Source organism: Falco peregrinus, chromosome 19 (genome assembly GCF_023634155.1).
Source record: "Falco peregrinus isolate bFalPer1 chromosome 19, bFalPer1.pri, whole genome shotgun sequence".
In the NCBI taxonomy this organism is placed as follows: domain Eukaryota; kingdom Metazoa; phylum Chordata; class Aves; order Falconiformes; family Falconidae; genus Falco; species Falco peregrinus.
The window spans coordinates 4,855,564-4,872,547 of NC_073740.1; the positions used below are offsets into that span (position 1 = coordinate 4,855,564).

Consider the following 16,984-nt stretch of genomic DNA (forward strand, 5'->3'; position numbering starts at 1 on the left):
TTTAATTAACACTCTGCTCTGGGATCAGAGTGCACGGAGCCCTCCCCGCAGATGAGTGCGGCGCTGCCCTGGCATCTCCTCCATCATCTGCCCGCCGTGTGCCTCTTCTGCCCCGCTGCTGGGTGGGAGGGGGCCTCTCTCCTCCACTCGGTGGTTATTTTCTTTTCTTTTTCTTCTCCCCTCATTTAAAGCGAACATTTATCATTTGTTCTCTTCCGTTAATTAAACGGCCTGTGCGAGCAGCGGCTCCAGTCTGCTGAGAGCGGGGAGGAGACGATGGATTGTTTGCAGCCTTGGCAATAATCAAGAAATTCAAGTTCTCTCCCCACCCCCCAGCTGCTGGAGCCCTGAAGATTTTCTCCCCGCACTTTCCTTTGGATTATTGCTACCATCCTTGTGCCAGAGGCTGTTAGGCAGGGGTCCACCGAAGCAACCAGCCAGTGCCGTGCCGTACTGCCATGACCCTGATTAAATGGGACCTGTCCTCCTCTGGCAGGTTGTACTTTGGGCCAAGGATCAGCAGCATCGTAGGTACGGTTCGAGTTCTGGTATTCTGCAGCGTTTGCTTCTGGGATTTGGGGAAGCATGCGGTCAGCAAGGTGAAGAGCTGCCAAACTTCCCTAGGTAACAGGACTACGGTGTCCTTCCTATGGGAACTTAAATACTCAACCAGAAGTAAATCCCTTAGAGGATCTCTTCGAGCTGTGTGTGTTCCAGCGCTTTGTCCTGAAGAGGCTGCCAGAATCAGCCCAGCCAGCTGGGAAGCAGTCCACACTGTCAGGGCCATGTCACAGGACCTCTTGGTGGCTTTAAATGCAGATGTGGACACTACACCTCGCACACATCTGGCAGAAAACCAAAGCCTAGGCGTTTCACCCAAAAAAGCATGAGTTCTTTGAATGTGAACGGACCAGCAAGAAAAGCTACTAAGGTGAAAAATGTTCATCTTGTTGCCGCTCCGAAGGATGCAGGGATGCACCTGCCTGTGAGAGGGAAGTGCCAGGGGCAATGATTGGCCGTAATCCTGTCATCGAGCACAGGAGGTAGGATCCAGGCAGGGTAGGGACCTGGCAACACTGGTGTTTTCCAAACAAATTAAAAGCTTCTGCTCCCTGGCTGGCTGTGTCCTAGACCCGCTTCATCCCCTGCGTTTTCCCGTCGCTGTGGTGTTACGTGTTTCTTTCCCAGAGCTGATACAGAGGACGGGGAGATGTTGTGCATTCCTGATCAGGTGGTAGCTGTCTGTGTGGAGACTCTGAGTCTGGTTCTGCTTTGTGGATATTCATTTAGCATTTCAAAAGCAATTAAAGGCCCCAAAGAGTCTACACCTCTTGGATTCTGGGTTTTTTCGTTTGGGATTTTTTTTTTTTTTTTAACACATTGCTCTATAAAAACAGGAGGGAGAAAGCCTGAGCACAGGGAGTCTAATCAAAGTGATCTTTTGAGGCCTCATTAACTCTCTAAAGGAGGAGCAGAGACCAGACCCCTGCTCTCTGGAATATCATGACATTTACTGGCACAAATTAACGTTCATGCAGAACCATTTAGCAAATTACTTCCTAATCACCCTCCACCCCCTGCTGTCCTGACCAGAGGGGAAGGGAGAGCCAGCACCTTTGCTCTCTGGCCAGCGTTTTGTCTGGCTGCTGGTGGCAGTCAAGGATGGAGAAGGTCCTTCCCTTCCCTACGAGAATTCCCTCTTCCCATAGCAGGGCCCCAGCAAACCTGCTGGTCTGGACCGTGGGCAGGATGTTTGGACTTCTAACCCGAAAGAAGCCAACATGGTAGCGTGGTTTTGAGCCAGCCGGTGTCCAAATTAATCTCTGTCTGACCCCAGAAGTCTTGCGTGAGCAGGAGCAGAGATGATCCATCTCTGCCTCTGCATCTCTGTGGAGCTTCCCTGCAGCCATATTGGACCACTATCACATTGTAGTGACCTGACGTCCTGCCAGCATCTTCAGGGCAGCTCCAGTTGGCACTGGTGCCAGGGAGATTGGAGCAACAGGGGGGCTTAAGTGATCTGGATGTGACCGTTTATTAACTGATCCTTCCTGAAGGATCTCTGCCTTTGCTCTCTGGTGTTGGTCTCTCCAAAGCTGTGGCAGGGTGCAGGGAAGGCTGGGATGAGGGGACAGGGACATGCAACACTGTTCTGGAGTGAGGAACATTGGCTCCTGGGGCTAAATCCGGTGAAGCCCAGAGGATTAACGGCTTTCCCTGCTTGGCCCTGGGGTGTTGATTCAAGTCGCCCCACGGCAGCCTGCTTGCCTTGACGTTCCTTCCCTGAGATGCGTTTATTTGCTGTTATCTGCTCAGGTTTGATAAAACCGTTGTACGTTTGCTGTTACGATCCTTCCTCTGTAACCATCTCCCACTCTTCTCTGCTGCAGTGCTACCGGGACTTGGCACTGGTCAGCCGAGATGGCATGAACATCGTTCTCAACAAGATCAACCATATTCTCATGGAGAAGTACCTGAAGCTGCAGGACACCTGTCGGACCCAGGTGAGGAGAAGGTCTTCTCCCCAGAATGGCAGAGGATGCATGGAGGGGTTGGAGTGTGGAGGGCCTGGGGGGTGGTTGGCACCAGTGGAGCTCCTTTGCTCCATGTTAAGGACTCACCTTTGGAAGGGAACCGTGGCGGCGTTTGCCAGCCGAGGCAGCCGTGGCGTTGGGGAGAGGTGTCGTGGGGGAGGCGGTGGCAGAAGCTGCACTGATCTCTCCCTCTGCTCAGCTGGTGTGGTTGCTGCGGGAGCTGGTGAAGAGCGGGGTGCTCGGTGCGGATGGAGTCTGCATGACCTTCATGAAGCAGATCGCAGGTGAGTGATCCCATGGGAGCGAGGTGACCGCTGGCATCCACCCTGCTCGTGCCAGCAGGCTGGGTGCTGGCGGTGGCGTACCAGGGCTGACTTGTGGCACGCTGCACGTGGGGTCAGAGCCAGAGCTGGAGCTGCCGTGCAGCCAGGTCCGGACAGGCTTCCCAAGTGTCTGTGTACCCAGCTGGCGGGCACTGAGCCTGCCCCAGCCTGTCGGGTGAGGAGATCTCCCCAGGGAGGATGGAGCAGGGGATAAGTTTTCAAGAGTCTGTTGCTCCCAGCAGCCTCATCGAGGGGTGAATCACAGAGAGCCAGGAGGCTTCTGGCAAATGCTGGAACAGCCAGGAAGTGTATTGGTTCCTGTTGCTGCCAGCTTTCACTGTGTAGCACTGCACAAGGGCGCCGGGGTCATCCTTAATCCCTGCTCCGAGCTCTGGGATGGCAAGAGCCATGCACGTCTGCTCCGTAACTCATCGAGAGACGCAGGAGGCTGCTTCACCCCACGAGAAGTCGGTAGCTCCACCAGGGAGCTGGCCATATGGTAGCCTGTAGTGTGTTCCCCCCAGCCCTCGGTGTAAGCACCCCACGGCTGTGCACGCATACACACGCACACACGCACACGCCTTTCCGGATTCACAGGAACGGTGCCTCTTCCGTGTTCTCTGCTCGGCGCTGGCCGCTGACGTCCACGAAGGAGGAATTAATGTCCCACCGTAAAACCTGACATTGTGTTTTTATTGTATGCGCCTGTGACACAGGGCTGGGCAGCCTGGGTTGGAAATTGCCGTATCTGCTCTTCAGGGGAGGAAGAATGGAGAGGGAGGGGACGGAGTCCTGAGTGCGAGCCAAGCTGCCCTGGCCCTGTTGTCACCGTGTAAACACAGAACATTTTAAAAACCACTGGTGAAGGCATCCCTTGTTTCCCTTCAGTTGCACCTCCCCGTGCAGGGCCCCTTCTGTTTTGGAAGGATGCCGCTGTCTCACTTCTCACCACTTTTACGATGCCTTAATTGTTATGATCCCATTGTTTTGGCTTGCCTGCTTTAGGCGTTTTCTGTGCCCTTGGAGCAGGAGTCCTGCTCTGCTTCCAGCAGCGTCAGCCAAAGGCTCCAGCTTCGTGCTGAAGGCCCACGCTGAGGGCGTGAGACACCGCTTTGTACACCTGGCCTGTGTTTGAGAGTTTGGGCAGCCTTTGCAGATGCTCTTTCCCCTTCGTAGGCTCAGCAGGTGCAAATATTTTCTCCTTTCCAGCTACCGAATCTCATCCCTTTATGGCTTCTCCTTTGCTTTCCAGAAGGATAATTACTGATTCCATATTATCATCGTTATTTTGCGAAAGTACCGTTGCAGCAAAGACCCCCCTGATCCCCTAACAGGCACAGGCAGGCACTTGTACCTAGAAATTGCTCTCTCTAGGAAGAGCCAAGCGTGTGTGGCGGGCAGAGCTGGAGCAGGCAGCAAGGCGTGCTCGGGGCAGGGAGCAAACTCCTTAACTAGCTTTGCCAGATGGGGAATGCGGGGAACGAAGCGGTCGGTAGCTCGGTTGAATCAGGTGACAGAACCATTCCGGTTCATCTGACTGGCGTTTCCCTGCCGCTCTTTCAGGTGGGGATGTGACAGCGAAGAATATCTGGCTGGCTGAGAACGTTCTGGAGATACTGACGGAGCAAAGGTACGGCTAGTTGGGAGGCACTGGCGGGGGCTGGTGCCTTTGGAAGAGAGAAGCAGGATGCAAGGGAGAGCACACCCTGTCTGCCTGCTGAGGGTGCTTCTCCTGCTGCCTGTGCCCGAGGCAGAGCCAGGGCACTGTGTTTGCGGTGACAGCCTGCGTGGGAGTGTGTTGGTGGTGTTTCCTGCGCAAAAGACCTCTGCATTCCCTTCCTGTCTTGCCAAGCGTATTTTTAAGCCGTGGCATGAATTTCTAGCTCTCGGAACCCTCTTGCTGCAGGTTGTGTGGTGAGAGAGTGTCGTGAAGTCCCTCCGCCGGCAAAGCTCCTCCGCAGGGTTTGAAGAGGGGAGATGCTCTGTGCAGGCGGGTACCTCTCCCTGAGCCGCGTGCAGGGATGCGGCGATGGCTGTCACCTAATGTGCGTTGGCCGGTACCTCGGCGGGCAGCCCACCCTCTGGGCCGTGGGGTGGCATTGCCTCGCGTGGCTGAGCTTGGGTCCAACATCCCAGGAATATTTTTTTCCCGAATTTTCCAAGCTGCGGGGGAGGTGTTCCTTCTGGAGGAGTAGGACACAGTTAATTGCCCAAAAAGCTTCCTGTGTTTAAACAGCTCCTGCTTCATCAGGGCTGCAACTTTAATTTGTCGTGGACAGGCCATCTGGGAAGTATTGTCCTATGGGCTCAGCATTGTCCTTTGTTGGCAAAGCATCCACTAATTGATGATAAGCAGAATTCCTAACTGCAGCCTTTGGCTGGGCAGAGTCATTATTTTTAAATAGCCTATAGCTTTTCACCAAGCGCTGTCTATAATAGCAGCGATTCTCCTAAAATTGCTTATTACGGCGGTTAACAATCAAGTTGTTAAAGCATTTATTTGGCCGCAGCTTAACAGTCCTAGTGATTTTTATTCCGGGAATAGCTGTGTGGGTGTGTGCTGCTGCGAGTGCCATCTAGTGCCCTACTGTGCCTGGGAAGGAGAGACCCCCCAAGATCTTCTGGGCTTGGCCAACCTTTGGATCGTGGCTGTATTTCCCCTAAGCTCAACTCTTCTGTTCCCAACCCTATTTAAGCCCCTACCAGCTCTTGATGTGGTCTTCTCTGTGTGCTGGTACTACTTGCTGCTGCCACTCTACACCTTGGAGCATCTTGGAAGTGCTCCTCATCTCGCCAAAGCTCTTGTCTGGCAAGGAAATCACTGCAAACCGCTGGACTGTGGGAGAGCGAGCGGCTTCTCCAGGGTGATCCAAAGCCACATCTGGCCGTGGGTCTGCAGGAGAGAGCTCCGTGCAGTGAGTAACAGCTGAGCTCTGTCACTCGAGAGGAGTTTGTCGGAGGAGCAGATGTGGGAGGAGAAGACTCTGCTCCTGTCGAAGGTACTGCTGGAGCGTCAACGCTCCGTGTTGTAGCGGCACAGGAGCTGCCTGAGCACAGGGAGAGCCGAGGGCTGGAAGTGGAGCCCCAGGGAGAACCTGCAGCTCTTTGCTGGGATTTATGTGCTTTGATTAGGGGCAAGCCAGAGCTTTAATTAAAGCCACGCATGTGAGGATCTGGTGCCACATTCAGAGTGTTGAGTGCTTGATTTAATTAAAAACAGTGATAGCAAAGCTGCTTCTCAAGCACTGCCCGCCTTGCAGCAGGGGAAAGTCCGCTGCCTCTCAAAAACCGGGTGTTAATTTAGCTTCTTGCTGCTAATGGCGGCGCGGATGCGATGCTTCCTCCGAGCGTTTTCGTTTTCACTGCCTGTTGGATCAATGAATCCTGTTGCCGTGGGTGGCTTTTGCCCTGCTTTGATGGCATTTTTATTTTCTGCACAGCCCTCACTGGGAAAGGGGGAGCTGCTGACCTGCCAGCCCCCCGGGATCCCAGCCTTAATTACTCCCACATCCTCCCGAAGGTAACCTCCGCTCAGCGCCGTCCGACTAATTAACCTGCTCCTAGCATCCAGCTAGACGCAGGGAGAAAAGCCTGGGAAAGCAAACGCTTGTCACGGCTTCCCAGGCTCCCTCCCCACCATGATTTAGGGCAGCTGACTCATTTGCCACTGGGCCAGTGTCTCTTCAGGTGGCCACGGTGTTACAGCTGCGGCACGCAGCGGCGCTTCCATAGGACCTGCTGATTTCCAGCTGGCTGAGCCCAGGGATGCTGGGGGTGATCAATCACGCTGGAGGCACCGAGTCGGCCTGGGCTGTTCTTGGCATCCAGCACAAATAACCAAGCTTACGAGGTCCTTTTTTATGGACTGAGAATATTTATTGTTGGGCTTAGATAAGGGAGGTTGAGAACGCGGCACACCCAGCAGACAGGGCGGCACAGGCAGGAGACAGCGGCGGAGCGGCTGATGGAAACGCTGGGGGCTGTGGTGCTCCGAGGGCGCGGGGCTGGAGCACCCACCCGCGCTCAGGACGCGGAGCCAGTTGGCTGAGAAATAAATATCTTTATTTATGGGTGAAGGGATGGAGTGCACCCTCAGTAAGTTTGCAGACAGTAGCGAGTTGGGCAGGAGTGTGGATGGGCTTGAGAGCAGGGGGTCTGCAGGGGGGTCTGGGCAGCTGGACCTGTGGGCTGAGGCCGGTTGTGTGAGGTGGGACAGGTCCAGCAACCCCCCACAGTGCCGCAGGCTGGGGCAGAGCAGCTGGGAAGCTGCCCGGTGGGAAATAACCTGGGGGGGGGCTGGCTGATGGCCGGCTGGGCAGGAGCCCCCAGTGTGCCCAGGTGGCCAGCAGCATCCTGGCTTGTAGCTGGAACAGCGTGGCCAGCAGGGCCAGGGCAGAGATCACCCCCCTGTAGTGGGCACTGGTGGGGCTGCACCTCGAGTGCTGCGTTCGGTTTTGGACCACTCGCTGCAGGAGGGATGCTGAGGGGCTGGAGCGTGTCCGGAGACGGGAACGGGGCTGGGGAGGGGGCTGGAGCACCAGACTGATGAGCAGCGGCTGAGGGAGCTGGGGGGGGTCAGCCTGGAGAGGAGGGGACTCAGGGGGGACCTGATGGCTCTCCACAACCACCTGAACGGTGGCTGGAGCGAGGTGGGGTCGGGCTCTTCTCCCAAGCAACAAGAGGAAACAGCCTCAAGTTGCACCAGGGGAAGTTTAGATTGGATGTTAGGAAAAAATTCTTCACGGTAAAGGTTATCAAGCACTGGAGCAGGCTGCCCAGGGAGGTGGTGGAGTCACCATCCCTGGGGGTGTCCAAAAAATGTGTAGATGTGGCACTTGGGGACATGGTTTAGCGGTGGGCTTGGTAGGGTTGGATTTGATGATCTTCAAGATCTTTTCCAACCTAAAGGATTCTGTGATTCTATGAAATCCGCTTCCAAAGCCAGCCCTGGGTGCAGCCGCCCTGCGCTGACCAGAGGTCGGATGGACTCCTGCCGTGCCCGTGATGGAGCTGTCACGTCTGTCCCACCACAGATGTAGTTACACCTGCCCCCTCACCACTCTCACTAACGGTCGATCTCAAGCGCATCTGTTTTGCCCCAGTTGTTGCTATTTGGCGCTTCCAGCTTCCCGACAGACGTGACTGCTCTTTCCCTTCTGCCCCACGCACTGTTCTCTGCTCAAGCCGGGGCAGGAGCAGCAATTCTGCCCGCAGCGCTGCGGGAGCTGCTGCCAGCCCAGCACAGGGCTTGAGAGCTGCCCCGCTTTGTGACCTGCTGCTCACGATGCCACCGGCTTTGCTGGATTCATCCACTTGGCACGCTGACAGCTGGGGAGCGTGAAAACACCCCTTGCACGGGTGCGTGTGCGAGCATTTGGGGCCTGATCCTACGGGAAGGTCCTTCGTAGCTTGTCCTGGTGCGTTGTCTGGTGCTGTTGTGGCTGTGGGGACCAGTGAAGAAGCTCCTGTGTGGTCAGTGGTAGCATCAAGGTCAAGTCTACTCATGGGGCAGTTGCCCCCGGTGCTCGCTCCTGAGCATTTCGTGGCTTGCAGTTGCCGATACCTGAGATGGTTGTCGCAGCGAATGTCTCTGTGGGCTTGGAAATTCACCCAGTGCCTCCCATGAACGCATCTGCCACCCTGCTAGAGAGCTTGGGGTGCGAGCACCCAGTCGGAGCTGGGAACGGTCCCTGGGTGAACACTGGGCTGGTGCAACAAGCTGGAGTCCCTGCCCTTGCTGTTTCCTTTGTGCCTCAGTTTCCTCTGTCCTGAGTCTGCGTGTTTATGTCGCTTCTGGCTGTGGCTCCCTTGCAGAGGTGGCTGAAGTTTTTTTATTTTCTTCTTTTGCAGAGAGTGGGTACTGAAGAGCAGCCTCTTGATAGCCATGGCGGTGTACACCTACCTCCGGCTCATCGTGGACCATCACGGCACGTCTCAGCTCCAGGTGCTTCGTCAAAAAGAGGTGGATTTCTGCATCTCCCTCCTCCGTGAACGGGTGAGCAAAGCAGGGGAGCAAGAGGATGACTGGGAAGAGAGACCTGCCTCTCTGGGGAGCCTGTGCCCGCGTGTGGTGGCGTTGCCTGTGTTCCTCGTGCAGCTGGGAGCGTGAGACGTGCTGGTTCCACGGAGTCACCTCCCAGTTGCTCTGTACAGGCAGCGATGTGTGGCTCGTCCTCAGGGCAGGCACTCTGGGTGGCTTTTGGAACCCATTTCCACCAGCTGTCCCCTCTGACTGCAGGCTGTAGAGGGAGGGTGGCCCTTCTGATTATTTTTTTTCAGTAAGGGGCTGCCTTATTTCAGTCTCTCTTATACAGGCCACAAGGGTTGAAACCGTTCCCTTGCTGCTGCTCTGGCACCCAAGCGCTTGTGGCTTATCATTGCTGCAAGAGCATCGGCTCCTCCCTCAGGGAGGCAGCCAGTGTCCTCACAGGCTTACAGAGAACACAGTAGCCACTTCAGGCCACTTTTTGGTCTGTATCATGCAGGAGAAGCTGCCAAAGCTGGGTGTGGGCAAGAAATTTCAGCATCCTAGCCCTGCGGGCCATGATGGCTCCGCAGCTCCCTGCCCACTCTCCCCTTCCTCCTGGCTGGGCAGGAAGGACCAAGTGTTAAGTCTTAGCCTCGGAGACTGGCTGCAGTCCTGGAGAGAAAATGTCAGATTTATGGGCCGATTGTTTGCTTTACAAGAGAGGGAACATTTTAAAATAGCTGCTGACCTTCCCGCCTGTCACCCTGCCTCTCAGAACCTGCTAGCTTCAAAAGAGGGGCAGGCTGCCAGGGGCAGGAGTGTAGATATTGTACAAAGAGTGAATCATCTGGAGCTGGTGGTAAGGTTGAAGGACTGAGTGTTCCTCCCTTCCCCTCCTCCTGCCCCTCAGTGCCTTCCCCCTGCTCAGGAGCAGGTATGCAGTAAATGAGACTTTTCCTCTCCTTTCTCCAGTTCATGGACTGCTTCATGATCGGCCGGGACCTTGTGCGGTTGCTGCAAAACGTTGCAAGGATACCCGAGTTTGAGCAGCTCTGGAAGGACATCATCCACAACCCGCAGGTCCTCAGTGCACAGTTCACAGGTAGGCAGGGCACCGACCGAGGGGGCAGCCGGCTCCGTGTGGGAGAGCCCCTGCCACGGACCTGCTAACCACAGGCAACCCCCTCCTGCCCTCGCACGCCCGGGTGGCCAGGCTGCCCTGACTGCTGGCCCATTTCAGGGAGAGCTGGAGTGACTTGCCCAGCAGCCGTTTTTCATTCTGCGTTCCCTCTGGCCCAGGTCTCGGGACGGTGTTAGAGCGGACAGGCCCTGCTGAAGGAAAACACTGGGCGCCTGGGCTCCTTCCAGATGCTCTCTTAGAGAAGAGCGTGCAGAGAGAACTGTAATTACACTGTGTGTTCCCACCTCCAGAGCCCCTCGTCACTAGAAGGAGATGCCTCCAAAACCAGCTTTCTGGCGGCTGCAGGGAGCTTAGGAATAGGGGCAGGGCCAGGACTGGTCTCCTGTGGTCAGCTCTGGCGCTTGGCAGCTTTTGCTGTTTTTTTTAAAATGCTGCAGAGGCCTCGGAGGCATCTGGGCTTTAAACCATCCTGAAAAACAGACACTGCAGGCTGCTGTCGTGATAGCTCCTGAGAACGCAGCTGGGCCACAACAAGGGTCATTAAATTATATTGCTTGTTCTGGACTTAACACTTCCATAATTGCAGTTGTTGCTTTTTTATTTAACTAACTGATTTATAAGCGGAGATGAAGCTGGAGCCCCAAGATATAAAGTGTTCGAGTCCTTCGGACTCTGCAGAAAAGAGCCTGATGAGGAGCTGTAAAGCAAGAAGTCCAGAAGATGCAGCAACAGACACTTTCTAAATGAGATTTTCTTTCTCCCAGTAGCCCTGCCCGCCTGGTGTGCCGAACACTCAGCTGTGGAGCTCTCTCTGCACAGTCTGGGTTAAAATAGACATGCTGGAGAGAGGGTTATATTTGTAATTTTTGTTAGTATAAATTATTCCCTTCTCTAAGGGCTGTCACATCATTATTTGTCTGCAGCAATTCTCGTATGTCTTTGGAAATGGGGCTTTAAAGTGTTCTCCCCCCACGCCCAGTGCCTGCTGTCCTCTCAGGGCCCATGTTAACGTCACGTTGAAGATCTCAGATACGCTCACAGTGCATCATTTGATTAAATGCTCCTTAAACTCTGCGATCTCTGGCTTCTTCTCCCATCTCCAGAACCTCTCTCCTGTCGTTGCTGGTCTCTGCTGAGGGCTGCAGTTCCCCTCTCTGGGCTGGCAGCCTGCGGGGCTTGCGGAGGCAGAGGAGTCTTAGCCCTACACCTAAGGAAGGCTCGTGTATTGTATTTCCAGGGCTCAGCCCTGCCCCTTCCTGCAGCTGTACATTCACTAGAAGCATTTCTTAGCTCTGTCTGGATCTCCCCAGCTGAGTGCTGAGCCGTCACGTCCACGTTCAAAGCATCCTGAGGCACCTAACAAACGTCCCTCTGGCTTCACTTGCTTCCCACACCAGTAGGGACAGCTGGTCAGAGTTATTTCCTGGTTTGCTGCCAATTTTAGCCAAATGACCCATCAAAACAACCCCTAAACTGGGGCTAACATCAGTGCTCCTGTTGTACTTTCTTCTGACAAGGTGCAGACTCCCCGTGGCTTTTGCCCTTTCTCCTTCGGTTCCCTTTTTCTTCCGTTTGCCACCACAACCAGCGGCCCGTGGTGCTGCCTGGTGGTTTGTAGCGGTGAGATGATGGCTCTGGGGGGCCAGGTGGGAGGACTCTGAGCAGAAGCCGGTCTGTCCAGGGGTGCCCTCCTTCATACTTGCTCATGCAGAACCTGGAAAGCCCCCTCCCCAAAACACTTTCCCCTGCAGTTGGTCCTAACGCTGCTGCTTTGCCCTCTCGCCTGCTGCTGCGAGCCTGTAGCAATGGCTCTGCAAGGTGGCTGTTACCTCCAGCAGCTGCCCCTCCGTGCGCTCTCGGGTTTGTGTCGCTCTGTAACCTCCGATCCGAGTCAGTCTTGCTGAGCTTCACGCTCCCGTGACCAGGGCCAGAGCCCAGCAGCACCAAGCACGGGGAAAAGCGCAGCAGGGGATGGCTCTGGGTGCAGGATTCGTCCTTCCCTCCGAGCAGCTGGGAGCTTTTAACAAGCCAGGTACTGCTGTGGCTCTCTTCCCCCGCTGCGCAGCTCGCTCTGCCCTTTCTGAGCTCCACAGGAGCTGGTGTCCGTTCTGTCTGCTTTGAAGCTTCCCTCCTCCAGCCATCCCCCAGGTGTGATCCTCTGGCCGCATGGGCAGAAGGACAATTTCCAAACGGCGAGAGCGCAGAGCTGTCCCCCAGCTGCGTCATCGCTGCCCTGCAAACCCTTCAGGTCTTGTCCAGCAGCAGCAAAGCGTGTTCGCTCAGGTCATAAATTCCTCCTTTTTGCAACCATCTGGAAATGAGAGGGGCTTTTGCAGCCTCTCTCTTTCTCCTTCCCGTCCTCCCTTCTCTCCACGCGTGTGCATACGCAAGTTTTTGGTTCTGTCTGACCTTTGTTGTTACACCTGGGGGGCTTTTACTCCAGGGGAGGAATGGGACTGACGTGCTGGCACAGCCCAGGGTGAGCACTCTCTGTGCCAGCCCTGCTTTTTGGTACCCAGGTCGAGGGGTGGGAGATGGGGAACGTGCTCTGCTGGTGGTTACAGCTTGAGACTTGGTGTCTGTGCTTTCTTATTTCTCTTCCAGATCTTGTCGCTGTGCGTCCTCGCTCCCTTTCTCCAGGCTTTCCATCCTGGCATCCTCATTAGTGATCTCTGACAAAAGCTTGCTCCAAACAGGGGCTGTTTAGACCTTTTCCAGCCAAAATCTTGATCCCTCTCCTGTAGTCTTGGAGAAATGGAGCTTAACACTCCGAACTCAGCTGGCTGCAGGGGTTGGTCGATCCCTGCCTGGATCCCGTTCAGGCCGTGTGATGCAGACTGACCTCCCTGTCTCTCCCCAGGTGTCCTGCAGCTCCTCCAGTCAAGGACTTCTCGCAAATTCCTGGCCTGTCGCCTCACTCCCGACATGGAAACCAAGCTGCTCTTCATGACCTCACGGGTAACTCCCTCATGCTTGCCGGGGGTCCTGTGCCAGCAAGGGGGAGGAGGGCATGCATCCTTGCCCGGTCCACGGGGCACCAGTCCCGTTCCCATGCTGGCACTGGGCGCAGGGAGGGAGGGCAGAGCACCAGTCTGGGCAAAGGGCAGAGCTTTACTGGTGCGAGTATTTGTTGCTTCTGGCATCTAAGGGCGACAGGAGGGGGAGAGGCTGATGTAGATGGGCCTGAGACATCCAGGGTATTCATTAAAAGACACAAAACAGCTTTGCAGGAGAACATTGCTCCTGGCTGGCCGCTCTCCAAGGCGAGCGTTTTCTCTGAATGGCCGCGCTGCGGTGGGTTATCGGAGCGCCGGCAACAGCAGCTGTACTCGAGAGAGGCCAGGAGCTGCGCAGCGGCAGCACCGGGGTTAGCTGTTATCTGCACTCACACAGCAGGCAGAGCTGCTTCCCCCTCCTCTGCCTCTGGCTGCTGGCAGGGGCTGCGCTGTGCCGCACGCGGGGCGTGTGGTCCCGTCCGCTCCCGGCGTGAGAGCGCGGCACAACAGCCTTTTGGCTTCCTCGGTCCCTCTGAAGATGCTGCCAGCACGAGGTTGATGGGGAGCAGGGCGTGAAGCAGAGCTGGCTGCAAGAAGCAGCTTAGAGGGCAGCAGGGCATGGTTCTAGCACCTTCCCCCAAGCCTTGGGCAAAACCTGCGTCTTTCGCTGTTGCCTTCAGGTCCGGTTCGGCCAGCAGAAGCGGGTACCAGGACTGGTTTCAGCGGCAGTACCTGTCCACCCCGGACAGCCAGTCCCTGCGCTGCGACCTCATACGCTACATCTGCGGCGTGGTCCACCCCTCCAATGAGGTGCTCAGCTCTGACATTCTCCCGCGCTGGGCCATCATCGGGTGGCTGCTCACCACCTGCACAGTGAGTTCCGAGGGCCAGATCCGAAAGCGAGTCACGTAATCACCCGGGATCTCTGTCCCTGGGGGGAAGGGGGTAACCTGCTGCTGCTGGAAGCTGTTGGGGAGGTTGGGATTCGGTATTTGCTGGCTGAGGTGAAGGAGGGAGTTGCAGAGCAGTGGTTAGGATGCTGGCCTTTGTTCTGTGCTCTGGATTTTAGTCCTGGCTCTGCTGCGCGTTGGATCCTTTGGGATCTGTTTTCCCTGCATAAACTTCACCTTCTCACTTCCAGCTCGTCAAGCCCTTCGTTTCTGATTTATGCTTATGGCCCATCTGCAAGGCGTGGGGCCTCTGCTGTCCCAGTGCGGTGCGAGAAACTCCTCGTTATATCCTTGTCACCTCCCACCCTCTCCACCCAGCCTGCTGTCCCTTGTCCCACCCAGGACTGTGACCCACAGCACTTGCCAAGCAGAGCAGAAGCTGCCAAGGAAACGGCCATTTCTGTGCCCACGAGCACGTGTAGCCGATCACACCAAGTGACGTGCAGGGTCCGGCTGTACGTGCTTCAGGGTCGTGCGTGATTCTGCACTTCATGGAGCGCGTGGCTTGTGATTCCCGATCTCAGGGCTGCCTTGGCCTCTGCTGCTCTGCCTGCTGCCCTGCCTGCTTTCAAAGCAGGCAGGTTTACTCAGGAATTTCCCACCCTCTCTGCAAACTCAGTCTGCGCAGCAGCAGCTGGTACCCAGCGGGGGGGTTTTGCCAGCTCTGCCCCCCTACCCTGCTGGTGGGAAGAGCATCACCGCCCCCCACCTCGCAACAGCAGGAGCCGGCACATCAGGCGTGCAGAGGGATCGGGTGCTCAGCACTAGGTTCATTAGGCAATTTGTGGTTTTTTTTCTCTTCTCTAGTCCAACGTTGCTGCTTCAAATGCCAAACTGGCCCTATTCTATGATTGGCTCTTCTTCAACCCCGAGAAGGACAGCATCATGAATATAGGTACTCCATGGGGAGTCTTCCTCTGAATGGGCAGGGGTCAAAAAAGGGGTTAATGCTTTCCAGAGCTGGTAGAGGTAGGGGGATCTGGTGGGGAAAGCCCAACAGATCCATCTCCAAAGGGCATCAGTTCCTCCCCTGCCCTGAACTCCTGGGATTTGCTGGATTGCAGGAGAGCTGCTCTGCTGGAGCCACTTTTAACTGTGGTTTTTGTATCCGTGGTAGGAGCAGGCGTCTTCCTTGAGGTCAGTGGCTGCCCCAGAGCATCCCTCCCTGAGGGCAGGTGGGCTGCCTGCCTGCGGGGCTGTCCCGGGGCGCAGGAGCAAGGACCAGTACAGCTGGGGGCATTGCTGGGAGCTCCTGCCTGCAGGGAAGTTGGTTCTGGCCATTGTTTAAAGCCTAAGCATTATTTAGGAGCTGGATGAGGGCAAGGATTGTGTACAGCCCAAAAGAAGGGGGCTCCCTCTGTGACCGAGGGGCAGAAGGCTGGGTCTGCGGGAACTGGGGGGGGACACAGGGGACGTGGGTGTCACGGTGGCTCTCAGCACAGGACTCCCTGCTCTCTCCTTCCAGAGCCTGCCATTCTGGTGATGCATCACTCCATGAAGCCTCACCCTGCCATCACCGCCACGCTGCTGGATTTCATGTGCCGGGTGAGCTGCCCCTCGCTCTCTGGGGAATGACCTGGCTGGCCAAACGAGTTGCATGACGCGGGTGGAGCGATGAGGGTTGTGAAAGCGACCGCTGGGGTCCATGCGGTCCCTGTGCCACCAGTGGGACAGAGAGGCCCTTCAGGAGTGACAATAGAGGACGCTGTAGAGGGAAACAGCCGGGGTCTTGTCTGCTTACACCAGCCATCAATGCAGAGGCGACGCTCCAAAGAGGCAGGTCGCTGTGTAAGCCTCGGGGGCTTCCTTTTAGCCCCCTGCGCCTGTCTGTGGTGCAGGGCGGTGGCAGTGTGCTGGCCAGGAGGTGCTCCCTTAGGGACTGCAGCCCTCCAGCTGTGCTCTCCTCCGAGCGCTCCCCACCGCCCGTCAGCGCTGCAGCAGCACGGTGGTGTCGGTCAGTGCTTCTCCTTCTCTGCCAAGACAGAAGCTGGGAGCAGCCAAGGGGTGAGCTGCACAGCCCGGCTCCCTGCGGGCTGCCCCTGCTCGGCACTGAGCAGTCGCCAAGGGCAGGAATGGTAGTGCAGGCTCAGGCAAGACGGATGCCTTCACTCCCCAGAGGGTTTTGAGGCAAAGGCCCATTGCCTTTCCACCCCACAGGAAGGGAATTTCATGAATCCCTGGAGCCAGTGATACTGGAACAGCAAAAGAGTGTCATCTTGCTGGCCATTCTTCAGAGCCAAAAAAGAAAAGAAAAAAAAAAAACCTAACCCACAGACAAAACCAAAAAGCTGCTCACCCGTCTTTTTTTTTCTGCATTCCTCGGTACATCGTCTGGTGTGTTCTGCCCTGAGCCTCTTGATTGCGAAATAGCCGGCAGAGTCGCTCAGTATCTGCTGGCAGCCCTTTTAACCTCCCCTTACCTATGCTAAATCAAGGAGGGATTTTCCCCAGTTTCGTCAGGCATACTGCTGCAGATGCTCAGCCAGATTATTCTCCTCTTAAAACCATCCACCAGAGGCTTTGGTGAGTCCTCGCGGTCTCTCGATAAATCCAGGGCCGTTCCTGGAGGTCGGAGTGTTGTGCCCATGTGTCATTCATTAATGGGAATGCCACTGTGGGAAGGCTTGTAAGACTTCCCAGCTCTGCAAATAAATCCTTCCAGAATGATGAGCATTAGTAGGAAAAAGGCTTCTGAACTGTTCCCTTTAGTACCTAATGAAATGCTTGGCCCAGTGTCATCCCCCGAGGGCAAACAGCATCTCACTGCAGCAGGGGACGAGTCAGACCCACCATCTGCCTTTCAAAGGCTGGCTGTCCTTGGGCAGGGAGCAGGGCTGGTCCTGCCCCTGGGTCCTGCGGGAAGCAGTGCCAAGAGCTGCTGGTTCCAGTAATTTGGTCCCCGGGAGGGCAGATGGTGTTTCTTGGAAGCGGGGTCTTTCCGTGGCACGAGCTCTGGAAGAGCTGCGAGTTGCATCATGTTCCTCCTTCACGTCCAGCACACTCTGCGTGCTCCTGTCCCCAGGCTGCCCGTGTCCAAAAGCAGCTGCTGGCGGAGGAACTAGGTGGAAGGTT

The 16,984-nt window shown here is 56.1% G+C and overlaps 1 protein-coding gene across 1 annotated transcript in view; it reads left to right on the forward strand.

The window, feature by feature from the left end:
• INTS3 (integrator complex subunit 3) overlaps positions 1 to 16,984 on the forward strand; it is a 43,052-nt gene that overhangs the window by 8,602 nt on the left and 17,466 nt on the right. The window contains 10 exon segments of the mRNA XM_055792174.1: positions 2,391 to 2,504; positions 2,734 to 2,818; positions 4,421 to 4,487; positions 8,708 to 8,852; positions 9,798 to 9,927; positions 12,827 to 12,924; positions 13,643 to 13,666; positions 13,668 to 13,835; positions 14,720 to 14,807; positions 15,378 to 15,457. Coding sequence (XP_055648149.1) covers positions 2,391 to 2,504; positions 2,734 to 2,818; positions 4,421 to 4,487; positions 8,708 to 8,852; positions 9,798 to 9,927; positions 12,827 to 12,924; positions 13,643 to 13,666; positions 13,668 to 13,835; positions 14,720 to 14,807; positions 15,378 to 15,457 — 999 coding nt within the window.